Genomic DNA, 17,507 nt, shown 5'->3' with positions numbered 1-17,507 from the left:
TGAGTGCGTGAGTGAGTGAGTGAATGAGTGAATGAATCCTCTTAAACTAGTTGACTACTTATTATTCAACAAAAATCAACTTCGAATAAGCTTATATTGTACCTACCCTAGATGTATTGCAGAAAACATTAAAAATATGAATCTTACAAATCCTTTAATATTACTATTTTCTATTTATTTTATCATTAGTTTATTGTTTGCTCTGACGAGCAGTGCCTGGGCAACCGGGCGGGAACCATTCGGTTCGATAGCCTGGTTGCATTACGGTGTGTTTTTGTTGGCCCACCACAGTAGCACGTTAGCATATTTCGGAAGAGTGCGCGTTCTAATGTTAGTTATTAAATTAAATATTTGTATAAAAACTCTTAACACAAAGGTTGAATACGGATCGTAATTGCTCCTGCGGTGTCCCGCTAAGGTTTGAAACTTAATTCTTCTAGCCTTGGATCTAGCCCAAAATGTGAACTCTAGATGTATTTATCGATTCTGACCAACATGTCAGTCAGAATCGATAAATACATGAGAGTTCACATTTTGGGCTAGCCTTCTTGGATCAAGAATACGAATGTAACTATTTCTGATCTAGAGTTAACAGCACAGCACTCCAGTGTAGTTGCCCAAGCGTTTATGACACACAGTGACACAGCCAGTATTATTATGTTTGTGCTTCTTTGCTCACTGTGCAATGTGCGATTCTAACGTGTCTGGCTCAATATTCCTTCACCTGCTCTTCCATCTTATCTGCCAGGTTTGAAATAATATTATCGAGCTACACCTGCTCCAGTGTAGTGAAATGTGTTAATGGGGGTGGTGGTAAAGCAATGTTGTAAAAGTATTTATTGCAACAGTTGCAATAAAGTATTTAATGTAGGCCTAATTGTTATTGTACTCTAATGACTGCTTGTGTGATTGAATGTACATACTAGTTGTTACTCAACTTTATTACATGACACTAACTTTAACACAGGCTATTATCTGGTCATGCATGGCCCACACCTATGGAAACTAACAAAGTATACACTTTCCAATACTTTTACTTCTACTCCACTGCATTCCAGAGGCAAATATTGTACTCTACCACATTTATTTGAAACTTTAGTTTTTATTATTATTTCAAAACATACATTAATCAGTTCCGACCTATACTTTGGCCATTTGAAAGTAGCCAATCTACAAGCTCAAAAGTCTGACGCATTGTGAGCTTGTAGATCTGCTATTTTCATAAGATTTGTTATGCATTTGAGAACTTGAGATGGGACCAGAGTATGTCTATTGCACCACCACTGATAACCATCCAATACTGAGAAGAGTATTTCCGACTGCAGAATAACAGAGACAGCAGGACGGAGAGAGAAACTTCTCCCTGGGTAGTGGGTACTGAGAGAAGATATAACATACCGAATCCCAACCCTGCACCCTGCTGTGCAAAACGTTTTCTGAGCTCCCAAAAGCACCCAAAAACCTGAACTTGTAACATTCAGTAGATTTTCTGTGGTCTGGGGTTTTCTGGCTCAAACAAGTGCTCTGATTTGCCTCTGGACTGTGATATAACAGTCCACAAATCCCATTTATATATGACATAACAATTTTCCAGCAGATGTCACTGTTGAGGGATTTTGCCCGTTTTCATTGCAGCTCAAAAGGCTTCAGAACACGAATGTTAAACCCATTCAGGACGGGAACAGCGTTCTTGTTGGTCAGAATACAGATGACAGAATATAGAATATATCAGCCTCAATCCTAAATGGGTTCAAATTCAGGTTGTGTGAGTGTAATTAATGTCATGAAACCTTTAAGTAAAAGTATCAGTACTGCATATTATATTGCACTTATACTGCACAGTATATTACTAAAGTAATATACTTAGTTACTTTCCACCACTGTCTGCACCCGTGCAGCTGCCAGCCGCAGACTCGGCAGCAGTGCAGCCCAAGACAGCTGTACAGGTTGCATCCAGGGTTGACTGCACATGAGTGATCGGCAGGCTGGCACTCCACAACAGTGGTTCTCAAACTTTCTTTTTGGCTGCCTTCAGTACACATGCCAGCATACAGGAATAGCAAATTCAGAGATCAATTTAAATGGTTTGAGTCAAGTAAATAAATTACCACCTAAGTCATGTCACCTCTGAAATGTCTGAATTTATTATATAGGGAACATGTTAGTTAGTTGTCAGTGCCACTGCGTGTACATGTTCTATAAACTGACATTTACTTTCTTTTCTACAGGACAGATAAAGGCCTAATCAATGACTTCGCTTTGGTCTAATATTGTTGCTGTTTTGCCACCGGTTGAGACACAGTTTCCACTCGAGTTCAGTGAGAAAGTGGAGTCAAGTGTGGTGGATTTGCTCAAAAGGTCCAGGCAGCACCTGTACAATGACACTTCGGGCGTGGATTGTATGCTAAATGCTCAGATCATAATGGACTATTCATGGGAGAAACTCAACACGGGAACATGGCGTGATGTGGACAAAGAGTGGAGGCGTGTTTATTCCTATGGCTGCTTGTTCAAAGTCTCAGCCTTGTGTCGCCAGGAGCCATCTGCAGAAATGGTCGAACAGGCCATTAGAACTTGTGACATGGGCTTACTCATGGGTGCAGCCATCATGGACAATATCCTTCATGTCCTGGTCCAAACTATACAGAGTGAATTAAGGAAATTTAGGAAAACAACAAAAGAAGATGATCAAAATGAATACCTTTATGCCAAGGTGCCCTTTCTTCTTATCTTTTCTGACAAAAAACACATGACACATTTTACCCAGTAGTCAGTACCACAACAATGTCACATCTTGATGCGTTTATGAGCTTGGTTAATATAGTTAATTTGTTCTAGGACAAAGTATAAAGAGCTCAAGTCCTTAAACCATGGCAACTCAAACATAGATTATTTTTCTTTTGTGCGAATAATTTCTAAATCTTATTTTATCTTATTTCCATAACAGAAACTGAAGCTTGCATGCCCACCTGTTCCTGTAGTTGACCAAACAATGGCAATTCCCCGGATACACTGTCCTTCACTGGAGGGATTCAAGTCAGATTACCTGCTCCCCTCAAAGCCAGTTATTTTAGAAGGGATTATAGACCACTGGCCAGCACTCAGGGACCACCGTTGGAGGTATTTATTTTACACAAGCATTGTTCACCTTCAGTTTCAGGGTGTCATAGCCCACGGTCATGGTGCCAACATTTCTGTTTTATGTTGTCTGACAACACAAACCGAAAGATATGTCAATATTAACGACATGAGGAGAAGAAAAAAGAAGTAATCACATAAAGAAATTACATTTACTAGTATGATGGTAGGATCAGTAATGTGAAAGCAACCATGAACTTGTGTAGAATCTTAGGTTGTATAGCGGCCTGGGTATGATACTGTGTCAGTATACAACTATACATTATAAAGTAAATACATATTGTGCAATATATTGTCATATTCTGTTTTCCCTGCTGAAAAGCCTAGAGTACATACGATCTGTGGCTGGCTGTCGGACCGTACCTGTTGAAGTGGGATCAAGATATACTGATGAAGAATGGTCTCAGACACTCCTTACTGTTAATGAGTTCATTGATCGCTACATTTTAACAAAGGTAAGTACATCCCATATTCGTTTATTCTCGCTCAGTTGGTATTGATGTATCTCGTTTATTTATTTTAACATTATTTTGTTCTGTTTTTCTGCGGATAAAAGGATAGAGTGAAGGTTTCAGGATATCTTGCTCAACATCAGCTATTTGACCAGGTACCGTGTGCCACCAGGTTGAAATCTTAGCATGTGTTATATATATATACATACATACATACATACATACATACATACATACATACATACACTCATACAGGTGTACAGGTTGCATCCAGGGTTGACAGCACATGAGTGATCGGCAGGTTGGCTCTCCACAACAGTGGTTCTCAAACTTCTTCTTTTTTTGGCTGCCTTCAGTACACATGCCGGAATACAGGAATAGCAAATTAAGAGAATTAGAATTAAGTCCATGTTCTATGTAAAACTAATGCAATTGTTTGTACATCCATGTTGTAAATGATTTGAGTCCAACAAGATCAACAAAGGAGAATGCTAGTGTTTTCTTTGTCAAATTTCTTGGATTACCGTACTTATTTCATTTATGCTCAAATGCAGGAAAGTTCTAAAATAGGGCATGCCTTATGCCTTAACCAATATAAAAAAAAGGACACAGACAGACACCACTGCTCATACCTAATTAATAATCCCCTAGTTATGTAATAACAGCCATACATTGTTTTAGTATTCATATCTCTTGCAAAGCTAGGATAAATACTGTACCAATTTAGTGATGAACTTAAAACATGTAATCACATCAGTTATGATGAATTCAAAACAATGTTGATATTCTTGTATTCTTAAGAATACCAAGTGTTGTGAATATGATTGTATCTTAATTGTATTTTATATTAATAAATCAAGATAGATCTGTACACCACTTATTTTGCCACAATTGTAGTGAATTTGGATAATTGGACAATTTGCCCATAGAAATGAACAAAATGACTTATTTAATTGGCAACAACATTGTACTTCAAACAACTTTATCAATCCCACTACAGGCAATTAGTTTTGAGCTGCTTTATTCACCAAGAAACACAGTAACATACAAACAATACTCCAAGGAGCTAAATGTGGAATTCAATTATCTTAAACATTCCCAAAAGGTAAAAAAGAATAACATATATACAAAAAAAATAAGAAAGAAGAATAAATTAAACAACAGAGCATTTAAAAGTTGTGTTGCAAAGGGGATGGGTGATTTAGAATGGTGGTTAGTTTTCCAAGCCGTAACCCCTATGGGGTTTTCACATTTCCATGAGAAGCCAAAATGCTTGCAGCTTTCCAGAGCATTTGTTTGTTACAAAAGAAAAGTTGTCTGTTTGATTCCCCCAATTAACCTTATTTTAGAAGAAGCACATAGTCTATTTAAAAGTGGTATGCTTGACAGTTTGATCTGTGTGATATCATCTTAGGTACCAGAGCTGAAAGATGACATCTGCATCCCTGATTACTGTTGTCTCGGTGAGGGCGATGATGATGATATTACTATAAACGCATGGTTTGGGCCTAATGGTACGGTGTCCCCCCTCCACCACGATCCGCAACAGAACTTCCTAGCGCAGGTAATACGTTTACTGCAGCATTAACTCTGCTTCATGAAAACATGTCACGTCAAAGATTAGTCTGGGGATTGTGGGGGATTCTGTTTGACCATTTTCTTTTATGCGTCAGGTGGTTGGAAGCAAGTACATTCGCCTGTATTCTCCAGAGCACACAGAGATGCTCTACCCTCACCAGTCACTGATGCTTCACAACACTAGTCAGGTAGGACAGTCTGTCTGTAAAGGCTTTACACAGTTGGACTGTAAATCGTTGCTATCAGGCAGAATACCGTATCATTCTCCATATTTCTTTTTTTCATTTTTTTTTCTCACTTATTTGTCTCTGCATTTTACAAATATTGAACCAATGAAAAGCATTAACAAGAGTTTGTGACTATAATAACTACATTAAATGAAAAGTAATGGTTTTTGGACATACAAGGATTCCACACAAAATGACATGTAACGACAACAATGTCGTCAATGCAGGTGGAGGCGGAGAGTCCAGACGTTGAGAAGTTCCCAGAGTTTGTTAAAGCTCCCTACCTGGAGTGTGTACTGCGACCTGGGGATGTGCTGTTTATTCCTGCCCGCCACTGGCATTATGTACGCTCCTTAGAACTGAGCTTCTCTGTGAGCTTCTGGTGGTCCTGAAGGTAGTCGAAATATTAGAACGTGTCATACTATTTGAATACGTGTTGGAGTCAAGTGAAATCTGACCACTCTAGATTATCTCACAATCAAGCACAGTGATAATAACATAGATATGACCAGTCAAATGTATCTGGACGAGAGTACACATTTAATCTGACTTATCTAAATGAGAAAATCAAAGTGAACTAAAGTCGGGTTAGGGTCACTACATTGAGAATGTTGCAACTTTCAAAGTCAAAGACTTACATGTTCAACAACATTTTTATCAGTTTACATTGCATATTTTCCGATTACAGTTTTCTTTCCTAAATAAAATATAGCAAATGTTTCGTCACAGCTTTCTAGAGTCAGCAGCAGGCTCCATACTGTGCATGTGTTGACATCAGAGGTTGAGGAAACTGCTTGGTGATGGCATTAATATTTGTGTTAGACATGCTGATCTCCGGATAATGGTTAATTTCTAGTTATCCTTAATAAAACAAATGCTGATGATTTATACAGTGTGAGTAAATGTTTTATGTTAAGCTACACCCTCAAAGCTTTGTTGTCAGTTAAACCATTTAGACCTGAGGCTGATACTACAAATGTTTTGTGATTCTGTAAAACCCATTTCAAATCTTCATGCATTTTTCACACAACCCCAAAAATGTGGTGAATTTGGCTGCAGACCCCCCATCTCTAAATATTTTGTTCCAGGGACCCCCAGAAGCAAAGTTTTGAGTTAAAAATCTTTGCTTTATTTTATTTTTATACTGTGTGTGTGTGTGTATATATATATATATATATATATACAGCAGATCTACGTTAATACTGAACTAAGTGAAGCGCTATGAGCATGTATATCTGATATCTTTCTTTCCCGGTTTTAATGGGATAAGTGGCACAATTGACACAAAACTGCTTACTCATTATAATGCAATCAATACTCAATTACCAGTGAAGTCATGTGGTACCTCTGGACCCATAACCTTTTCTGTGCCACTAAGGCTTCTTTGATTAATGTTGAAATAAATCTGTCAAATACAGACTACATCGAGTAGATTCTGCAGCATAATAATAATAAATATTTCCGGCTATAATGGGTGCTCTCAAAAGCTATTACATTTATATATAGTTCTATTTGATGTATGCAAAACATACTATATAGGGAAAGCCAGTGCTTGATACATGGCTCAAATATCATGTATTAAGTAACTTCATTTAATTGGAAGAAAGGTTGATTTGTGTATTTTAGAATGAATTACTTGCAGAATGTGCAAATCATTTCAAGCAGGGGTCTTGGCTCAAGCTGTTGTCTCTGAGCGCCATCATCTGAGCTTTGTGTATTGTAGAGATACAAATAGCAAATATAACTCAAATGTCATCAAAAGTGATATGCAACTGCAATATCCAATATACATTTGAGAGATTTATTTATAAAACGTTTTAGGCTGTAGAAAAACACATGCTTTAGTGGCAATTTAAACTGACAATACATTGATATGCAAAATATATACAAAAAAAGTATAGTGATTGTCAAACATTTTCCTCATTTCTATGACTAGAACAACTGACATAATCTACCCTAATTTATTTTAATCGGCTATTTTCACTATTTGTACTACAGGCCTGAAGTGGTTAATAGTGTAACGTCCTTGATGTATAGGCTACTTTTCTTTTAAGTCACAAATTACAATTCAACAGTTCAACAGCATACAATTCAAAGGGATTCAAAACATTTGCATCAACAGTGTCAGTCCCTGAGCTGAGAGCAATAAGAGATAACATGAGAATCTTAACAAAACACACAGCAAAACAGTAGAAAACAACGTTAATTATCATTAGTAGTGTATGTTGTTGTATTAGAACAGATGTGAAAATTTCAAATCAGGTCTTGAAATGTATAACAATGCAACTCCACCTTGATATTATAATTGATGTATAGTCAATCCTAAACATCGGTAGTGTTATAGATAAAGATAAAGTAGATAAAGTATTGCCGTTAATAATCTAAAACACTGCTCCTCAAATTCAAAATGGGGTTCAGCGACCCACGGGGTTCCTTGAGTTATGGGTTTTCCTTTAGATAAAATAGTTTGAGATCTAAAATCACTTGAACAGAAATCTCTCTGTGGATTTCTCTCCTCCATGCTATCCGTTCCACTGAACTGACAGGCAGCACTGACATGGAAGGTGAATATAAGCTAATAATCTTGCAGATCTATGGAGGAGTTTTGCATCCTCTCGACCAGGAAGAAGCACAGCGTTCCAGTGAAGCCCATGACGACCATGAACAGGAGCTGCCATGTCAGGAGCAGATAGCCGCTGTAGAAAAACGCCACCGCTGCAAAGATGGACTGATGGGACAGGAAGGATCAGAAGAAAAATAATTTGGTTAGGAGTCAGGAGTCACTGCAGGTTCTTAGCAATTATTCTAGTCATTACATTTGGAGTAATCAAGGTGAATTTGCTATAGCCTAATTTAAACGTCATCATATAACGGTGTCACTCAAAGACAATGGCTATTTCAGTTCAGTTTATTTATTTTTGTCATTAAAAACAGAATACATTTGCTTTGTTTTTTTGCAAAAGAAACATTGACCAAAAAGAAACAGTTAACAGGAACAAGACAGAACAAAAACACGAAAACTAAAAGAAAACAAAACATCAATGTTCTATATGTATCTACTATTTTTGATCTATACATTTTTTTTTATTGTACTACAATTTTTTTGTTCGTCATCCAATCCATTCCACAGCTTGACCCCTCTAACCGATATGCACCTCTCTCTGGTGAGACTACAAGCTCACAACACAAGTGTTATACTCAAGCACTTGGCAGACCTACAACTCAATGCCATTTTCTCCATTCACAAAAACAGTATGTTACTAACACGGTGTTACCTGGATAAATTTGAAGATTGCAAAAGCAGGTGCACTTTGCTCGGCATATGCTCGGCCCAGGATGCTGTACAGTTGTGTGTTGAAACAGCTGTCTCCAAGTCCAAGCAAGAAGCTACACAGCATAGCAATGGACACACTAGGAAAGAAAATATCACAGGCTAAAGCAAAAAAAGGAAATGGCTTTACTATTGTTTGAATTGTGCACTTCATAAATTGACAAAACTATTTGAGAATTAAACCTCGGAGTTAGATACGGCCGGTGCTGTGTGCTAGTTTTGAACACAACTGGGGCGTCGTCAGGTATGTTGAGGAAGATTAAATAGAAGGCAATGAAATGGACAACCATTCCCAGAAAGACCACAGAGGTCCGTCGGAAGCGATTGTTCTTGCACATGAGTCCAAAAAGCCCTCCGCCTGATGAGGATACATACAAAATCAAAACTGTCAGACTCAGGATTTTAAGTCTTGCGTTGCCATATGATCGGAGGTCTCCACCTACCTATGTTGAATGTAAGGTAGTTTCTAGAACAGCGGTGAGAATAGCCCCCAACAGAAAACAGACCTATACCTAGTATATTTTTTGTGTACGATTATGTAAGTATACAAATATTTTGTTCTGGTTCCTCAGACATTGTAGCTGTTGCAGTAATGATAAGCCTTCTGTAAACAATAACACATAAAAAAATGAATAATTAAAGAATAGCAGTAACAGAATGACAAAGTTTGTTGGTCCTAGCACACTTGAGGTACTTGAAAATATCCATGTACGTTATGAATCTTTATGTATCTAAGAGATGCAAAGACATATCAATAGGCCGAAATTTCTGGTCATCTGGCAACACAAGACGAGATTTCAATCATTGCATAATATCCACTGAAGTAGCCCTAACTTAAATCTATCAACTTACCGACTATTTCTCCAACTCCTACCACAATACCAGAGATCCCAATCAGGCCTTTAGCGTCCTCTCCAAAATCTGTAGTTGCCCCAATACAAGTTCCATACACGCCACTGTAAAAAGACAACTCCATACCTACAGAATGGAGGGGACATGCTGTTTGCTGCAAAAAGATGTTGGGTTTATGTTAAATAACAGACTTATTGTTAAGCACTCTTCTTTCTTACCACTGTAGGCCATGCAGCAGCCCAGGAGCAGTATCGTTTTAGACTTCAGAAGTTGTATGATTGTCTCTGAGGATAAACGGAAATATCGGACACTGTTTTCAATGGCTAATAATCAAATCTAACTATATACACTATAATTGCAGTGCAGACCAAGATGTTTAATGTATCAAGTGTCTGGTGAGATGGGGCAACATCACTCATCTGTAAGTACATTCAAATACAGCAGGTACAACCAACGTCGAAATGCTTTGTATATCATCATTAGTAAAGTGTTCCATCCAACTTACTGAATTCTGACTTTGCATCATTTACAGCAGTGTTTGCTCTTTGCTTATACCTATACAACACACACACACACACACACACACACACACACACAGTAACTTTGTTGACAAAGTGCTTTCCAAAACACAACCATTAGGAGTAATTCAAAAGACCTGTATAGGTACTGTAGTGTGTGTGGAGCCTTTTTGCATTTGTGTTCAGTGGCATCTAATGTACTGTACCTTCTGTGTTGCCATGTTCAGTCTACTGTGCAGAATGTGTGTTACAGCACTAACACCAGTTGTTCTCAAAGTGTGGTCCCGGGACCCTCAAGCAGGCCCGGATTAACAATGGAACTTGGAACAATGGAAGCTCCAGGGCCCGCAGCTTGCAGGGCCCTGTGCGAGACTATTTCATATAGGTACAAGTGTTGCTTCTGTCGAAAAATGTAACGCGTGCATGGGGCCTTTTGATTTGGTGCACCTCCAGGGCCCTCGCAGGGGTTGATTCAGCACTTCCCTCAGGGGTCCCCAGCTAAATGAGTCAAATGACTGATAGTTACAGCCTGATAGTTACAGTTAGAGCCTTACAGATCTCGAACTCCAATTGCACAAAATGGAACCCCACTTAGAGTTAAATTAACAGAGGTATTTTACAGCATAGATTGGCGTACCAGAGGTAAATACTATATAGTGTATGAAATGGGTGTCTGTTGCTTAACTCATATCAAACTGGGCGTCCTTGCAATGAAAGTTGTAAAAATCACTGTTACCGAATAATACAAACATCCACTCACATCATGGGGACTGAGAGTAAAGACTGTCCCTCGTCCTCAGAGAGCATGTCGTCCTGGTGATAAGGCCTCCTCAGTACTAGGAAGCTCAGTGTACCAAGCACTGATGTGACCAGCAGAGACAGAAAGACTTTTTTTCTGCTCCTGTCTGGAAGAGAAGCATTCGGTAGATGTTTGACCAGAAGTATATATACTTTGACTCGAGTACTTTGTCCACCACTGTACGTTAGTCATTAGGGTTCATTTCTAGTCCCATAAGGTTAACCTTTTTAATGAACAGTGAGTATTTTACTTTATAGTATCTTTGACAAAATTATTATATTTGGCAGTAGGCCTATAATTTGTCATTGCTTCTTTGATTGAATCCTACCTGATATTTCCATGCTTCCTTTCCAATCAAAATAAATGTACAGATTGCCAAACACCATGCTGTAAATGAAAAAGGTATAATTAATTGACACTTTTGGCTTATTTAAATACTTAATCATTATGCAGATCATCATTCTCATAAATATTCTCCGTTTCATTGGTGGGTGTATTATATCATTGCTGTCGGGTGGAAACCTTGCATATCCAAAACTGTTCCTTTTGTATAATTCATTTTACAAATTTAATTTTAAAGCCAGCCCACAAGCTCACAACGCAATGAACACATTGAAATGCATTGTAAGCTAGTAGATCAGCTTTTTTTCCACTACTTTTTTGTGCGACACACATGATGATTTATGAAAGATAAAATGTTGAAATATGGAGATACAAGGTTTCTGCCTTACAGCAACGATATGTATGGTCATTAGAAAGTATGCGAAACATTAAAATAGAAACACTATGTTGTGATTGTTATGCAGTCTACACAAATAATTAGGCTCCTGTACTGTACCTGCACTGTAAGAGAGCCCAGAACATTCCTGTGTTCCTGTTGATAGTGGATGCCTCCGAGTTCTCTACCAGGAAGTGTCCCTGGGCTGTCCAAAGAGCTGCAATGAGTCAAATCAAAATTAAGAAATAATTAATCCACATCTCCAAGAATAAACCTTAAAGATTACCTCTTTAAGTTCATACAGTTCCTGAAGATGATTTATGCCACATTTTATTTATTTTTACATTGCACACACATCAACAAACAATACACAAATGTGAATGTGATTGGCTGCACGGTTCTCTTGATGCAAAGGACAGATATACATTATTGCAATTTATGGATAGAAACTAAACAGATGGTTGACATTATGACATTATCTCTGGGAACAAATAGGCTTCAGCTGAAAACCCAAGTGGGATCACTGAGAGCCTCATGATTTGAGGAATGTTGTTCAAAACGGACCACTCCTGCAAGCCCAATCTTAGCCAATTGGATAGATCCCATGCCTATAGAGATAATGTGTACCGATGTGCGTGAACTTATATCAAGAAATGTGTTTTGCAAAGATCAGCCTCCTGGTGGCACTATGACAGACCGATGTGAAAGACACGGCGGACGGACAGGGTGCAAAACATAGTCTTGGCCACGCCTTTATAAAGCACTTATCAAACAAGGTTACACATTGCTTGATTTAAAATGAATACATAAAATAAATTACTATAAACAATATGTCTCATGTCATTGCAGAGGATTAGAGTATGCTGTGAACATTCATCAAAGTATAACCAGCAGACCCTGAATACATTATCTAACCCCATAGGATTTTAACATGCCGCTGCTGTGTAAGCAGATACTATTTGATCTTTTCTGTAGTGGCAAACTAGTTGTCTGGGGAAATATGCCACATTGCCACATAAGCACTGAGCTTGCATGCTGAATTATTTCACCTCTGAGTATACTGAGCACCAATTGAAAATGTCCTACTGTGACTTTCAATATTGTGTCCTGGTTCTGTACTGGAAGTACAGAGCTACAGGAGGTTCCGGTAAGACTGCCTGGGCAACATGTTTCCCTGTGATTCCTGTACTTGTATGTAGATACTTTCGTCAATAGTTCTTTTCCAGACTTTAACTCCTCAAAGATAAAACTGGGAACATGGTTAATAATTTAAAGCTCAGACAGACACAGCTCCCACAGCATGCAAAATTACAGTGAACAGAATGGTAAACAAACTGGTCTGCATTTCTTCAGCGCCTTCATCCTTTACCTTCCTCATCGGGAGCCGTTGTGAGCTCAGTATCTTGCTCAAGGACACTTTGACAGACAAGCCAGGAAGAGCCTATAGTACTAGTAGTAGTAAGCAAAAGTGTTTTGAAGAAAATGCTAAATGGCATAAAATCTTGTTAGGCGGAAATGGCCATGGCTTGTACAGGTTGTTGGGTCATGATCCGATAAATCCAGGGAAGGAATTATCGGCCAAAATGTAAAGTTGTAAGCTCGGGTGACAGTGGTAAAAAAGTACCTGCCCATTTGTACTGCCCAAGCAGTAGGACAAAAGCTCTATGTGCAGTCCTCACTGGCAAGTGAGCTAGTAGGTTAACACACAGGAGGGCGTGTGGGCAGGAATTAATTGGCATACTTAAATTAAACGGGGGTAAAAAGCACACAAATAAAATGTAAAGCAGCCTGGTAAAGCGATTTAGACGATTTAAAACAAAATGCCTACTGGCAGTGTGCATGAAATGTTTGATGCTAATTGGTCTCTGGGATAGTTGCACACAGACAAATACACAAACTGGGGAGAAAACATAATAATAATCAAATTGATAATAAAAAGAAGTTATGTATACTGTATATCACCATGAAAACTGCTTCTAAAGCAAAACTGATTTCAACAGTGTAGAGCTGTATATCTCTAGTGTATATCTCTAAATTGCATGTATGTACACATAAATATTTTGAGATAGGGGACTCCTAAAACATTGACATTTTTTATGCTCAATATAAAAACATGTGATATACACTATATAAATAATTAATGACTGCACAGCCCCGCCAGTAGGCATCATATCTTTGTACAATATGTCAATGTGATAAAAAACACAATAAAGCCTCAAAGTGGCATTCAGGGACCCTCAGGTTTCCTTGATGGTGTTCCAAATGGACCCTTATAGGTCCATTTGGTTCCATTATTGGCACTCTCTGAGTTATGGGCAATCTTGATTTAAATGTTAGTGTTTGAGTGAGCCTGTTGAGCACATATAGTGTAAATTGAACTTACTGGCAGCTCCTATTCCAATCAGTACGGAGGTGAAGTAGAAGGACCATGTCGATGGGATGATGAAGACAGCTATATAACCACTACAAGACAAGATGAATAATAGTAATAACACCATGTTCCATTATTATAAATGTGCAGGAAAATCTCACTTGGGAACTAGGCCTATATTTATTTACCTGTAAAGCAGACCACTTAAGAACATGGAAGCCCGTGGTCCAAGTACGGCAACAACCGTAGGAGCAAGTAAATTTGAAAACGAAAAAACTCCATAGATGATTCCAAGGCTGTTGAGGAGAGGGAAAAAACCTTGAAAATAACATCAGAGTTAAAGCTGCAACTTACTTGAATGATTTTAGCCAATCTGTAGTGTACGCTATAGTATGTTAATAGATTTATAATAACTATAGGTTACATCTGCAATAGCTGGAGGTCAGATAAGCAAACCAGTGACTTTCTGATTACCAGATGGCCTCTCTCTCTACCCACTAATTAAGCTACGGCCACCACCTTATGGATTGCAACTATCAGTTATTTTCTTAGCGGTTATTCTATCGATACATTTTTCAAGTAGGCTACTATAGACGAATAAGTCCACACTAATTATCCATAATGTATAAATGATGGATAAGAGGTCAGGACAACTAGGCCTTTAAGTGGAGGGGTCAGAATAAAATGTGGACTTAAAATGTTATTCGCCCGGCCTATAGTACTTTGGACTATCGAAGAATGTGTGTATTCTCTGTGTTCATGTCAAGGTGTGGGTTTGTCCATAAGTTCAAATACAATCCATCTATTTGCCAGAGAATCACTGCGTTTACTTATTTATATCCACAATAATGAATCTTTCCCTTAAAAAAACATGTCACACATATTTAATGTATTTTCTAAATAGTTACTGTATCGATTCAGATATAATTTTTTTACTATTCTTAAAATTGAAAGAAATAAATGGAAGCTCGGCACATTCAGATCTGTGCACAATCAATGTATTATTGCAAGCTTTCGGTCTACTGACCACCTTCAGGCATCTATTTCTTATCCCCAAAATAGGAATAAATGATTTATCGATTATTTTATTAAATTATTGATTATCAATTAGCCTATATATATTTTTTTATAATTGATTACATTGATTTGTTCAGCATCTTTTATGCATTATACAAAATGTGCACTCTCTCTTTACAGACCTGTGAGGGTCCATTTGGTTCTAATAAGCATAAGGTATATCAATCTCTTTGCTGGGACCCCCTGGAACCCCCTCAAGGACATCAAACTGACATACCTGTGGTAGCCACTTCCAGTGAAAGTATCATTCGCCAGACTTTTGATCACAGTTTGCTACAAAGAAATTAGCAGCAAGGAATCATTATAGCTGAAAGTACATGTAGCCAATATCATTCTCCAGACGTATGATTACATTTTACTAGAAAGAACTATAAATGCAGGAATCAATCCTATAGCTGAAAAACCAAAATCTTCAGGGGATTATATGGGAATGGGATGGGATGATCACGAGTGGGGTCGTCTAACAAGATAATTTATTGACTGATGACGAAAATTAGAAACACGAGACGCGCCTGACTCGGAGTCTCACCGTCACAGTTGCAAGGACATGGTTGTATAGCCAGACTTCCGAAAACACTATCATTTTTGACACATTGAAAATCCTCTGTCGCGGAAAACCATTTCTGTATACAATAATACATTGTGCCACAGCTCTGTCAGAAAACGAATTTCTACAGGCCTGTCATTCACAACTATAGTTAAGGCTATACCCTGATTATAAAATGAGATCAATATACCCATTACCCAACTCAAATTATTATACCAGCTGTTATAAGAGATATAGGCCTGTTATAGATAGGCCTACAAAGTTTTGTGACTTACTTCGATGTTTCCGCAAGTCGTGAAGGCTGTAAAAATGAACAAAAACCCCACGCCTAAAATCACAACGTTGAAAGTTCTCCTGTCGGACATGGTGGCTTTTAGATATCTTAACAAAACACCCTATATTTGGGTGCTGCTGCTGCCAATACGTTGTGTGGAAGAGGCATTTGAGCTAAAAAACGTAGAGACACCCATCCCAAGCATGGGTGTGATATTTTCATTCAGCACGGTGCTGTAAACACAACAACATACTATATCCAGGCATCCAGGTTTGGAGTACGCATGCAGCCGAGCGCATAATAAAGTTCAACCTGCTGACTAGGCTGCTATCCTACAAACTAAAGAGACTACGCGAAAAGGCTGAATAGAGGGCATAAATTTGAAATATTCACATCCTGTGTATATGTGGCTTCAGCTCCCTTCTGTCTGACTGATAGCATGACAACTTGTGACTTTGATTAAAAACGACGGTTCATCCTCTTGCTACTGCATGCTTCTCCAACTTCGTCTTCTTCTTCTTGGGAAATCGTGGGACAGTGGGTGTTGCTGCCTGCCAGAGGTGATGCAAGGGAATTGAAATCTTATAAAAAAAATGTTGCAGTGAACTAAATGTATCTGACCGAGTGACAGGGACCCCCATTGCCATTATACAAGATTGATGTTTAAAAATGTTTTTCGAGATGTTTTAAAAATAGCATCTGCAAGCTCACACAATGATGACTTCATTGGACTACCTAAATTGAATGCTTGAAAATATTGCCTGTGTGTGCATAGCCTGACAGACAGATTTTTTGATTCAAGGGCTGGATGTAGGCCTATAGGTGTAGGCCTATAAGCTGGTGAGCAGTGGTGACTCCTATAAGACATTTAATTATTTACTATAGCAACATTAAAAATATATATTTGTACAATATTTGGGGTGTTTAAATTAAGGCTGCAACTATAGGCCTATGAAATTAGTTCCTTGCCTACGGTATATTAAAGGTATATTCAGTGATTTCACTTAATTCAAATATCACTTATTTTTTGTTTTGTTGTGATAAGCCTCCCTACTATAGAGTGTGCTGGCCATATAAGGAGTTCCTCCCTGTCCCCAGTTAACCCCTGGGGGTCAAAAAACCTTAGGTTTCGTTTTTGACTCTCTATCCTGATTGGACGAAAGTCTGGGTCCCACAGCCAAAAACGAAACCTAAGGTTTTTTGAGTGAAATCACTGAATATACCTTTAAATTGTTTTTGAGTGGTGCAACACACACACACACACAGTACAGTGACAGTACTGAGTACAGTGACCCCTGGGCCGGGGACCCCCACACGGTAACTGTCATTTCTCAACCATTTCGGATGCGGGGCGGCTCACCGGAACCGGCCCGCCCCCCCCCTGGGCACATTCCTAGGGGTCTGGATGTTCCGGGGACCCCCCGGCCCCGGGGACCCCACACGGTCACTCTTTCATTTCTCGACCGTTTCAGACGCGGGCGGCTCACCAGAACCGGGCTGGCACCCTGGCCACGTTCCTGTACGTGGGTCTGGAAGTTCCAGGGACCCCCCCGAGGACCCCATACGGAGTTGCACCACTCACTTCACACGGGTGTGATTTTTTTAAAGAGAAACAATTAACACAT

At 38.7% G+C, this 17,507-nt stretch overlaps 2 protein-coding genes across 2 annotated transcripts; one reads left to right on the top strand and one right to left on the bottom strand.

Annotated features, from left to right (window-relative positions):
• The first annotated feature begins 285 nt into the window (after positions 1 to 285).
• On the top strand, positions 286 to 6,420 carry kdm8 (lysine (K)-specific demethylase 8). Its single transcript, XM_083779951.1, has 8 exons — positions 286 to 418; positions 2,229 to 2,713; positions 2,948 to 3,120; positions 3,461 to 3,593; positions 3,695 to 3,745; positions 5,005 to 5,154; positions 5,264 to 5,356; positions 5,623 to 6,420. The coding sequence occupies exons 2-8, from the start codon at positions 2,249 to 2,251 to the stop codon at positions 5,785 to 5,787; spliced, it is 1,230 nt and encodes a 409-aa protein (XP_083636077.1). The 5' UTR covers positions 286 to 418; positions 2,229 to 2,248; the 3' UTR covers positions 5,788 to 6,420.
• Positions 6,421 to 7,171: 751 nt separating this feature from the next.
• On the bottom strand, positions 7,172 to 16,367 carry LOC310869022 (UNC93-like protein MFSD11). The gene is made up of 13 exons (XM_083779595.1): positions 15,884 to 16,367; positions 15,279 to 15,334; positions 14,173 to 14,280; positions 13,997 to 14,076; positions 11,734 to 11,830; positions 11,224 to 11,282; positions 10,857 to 11,001; positions 10,084 to 10,133; positions 9,797 to 9,862; positions 9,579 to 9,704; positions 8,910 to 9,084; positions 8,671 to 8,806; positions 7,172 to 8,123 (listed from the first exon to the last, which is right to left on the bottom strand). Exons 1-13 carry the CDS (start codon positions 15,971 to 15,973, stop codon positions 7,971 to 7,973), a joined length of 1,341 nt encoding a protein of 446 aa, XP_083635721.1. The 5' UTR covers positions 15,974 to 16,367; the 3' UTR covers positions 7,172 to 7,970.
• Between the last annotated feature and the right edge of the window lie 1,140 nt (positions 16,368 to 17,507).

The sequence above is a fragment of the Protomyctophum parallelum genome (assembly GCF_964188405.1).
Source record: "Protomyctophum parallelum genome assembly, chromosome: 13".
Taxonomy (NCBI): Eukaryota; Metazoa; Chordata; class Actinopteri; order Myctophiformes; family Myctophidae; genus Protomyctophum; species Protomyctophum parallelum.
The sequence above is the reverse complement of the archived record's forward strand: the minus strand, read 5'-3'. Positions and strand labels throughout refer to the sequence as shown.

Bases quoted from the DNA above. Each gene is read 5' to 3' on its own strand.
- kdm8 (XM_083779951.1), top strand. From the start codon at position 2,249: ATGACTTCGCTTTGGTCTAATATTGTTGCTGTTTTGCCACCGGTTGAG. The intron at 2,714-2,947 runs GTGCCCTTTCTT...TTTCCATAACAG, and splicing joins ATGAATACCTTTATGCCAAG to AAACTGAAGCTTGCATGCCC. The intron at 5,357-5,622 runs GTAGGACAGTCT...TCGTCAATGCAG, and splicing joins TGCTTCACAACACTAGTCAG to GTGGAGGCGGAGAGTCCAGA.
- LOC310869022 (XM_083779595.1), bottom strand. From the start codon at position 15,973: ATGTCCGACAGGAGAACTTTCAACGTTGTGATTTTAGGCGTGGGGTTT. The intron at 8,807-8,909 runs GTTTAATTCTCA...TTTCTTTCCTAG, and splicing joins CGGCCGTATCTAACTCCGAG to TGTGTCCATTGCTATGCTGT. The intron at 8,124-8,670 runs GTAACACCGTGT...CTGTCCCATCAG, and splicing joins CAATCTTCAAATTTATCCAG to TCCATCTTTGCAGCGGTGGC.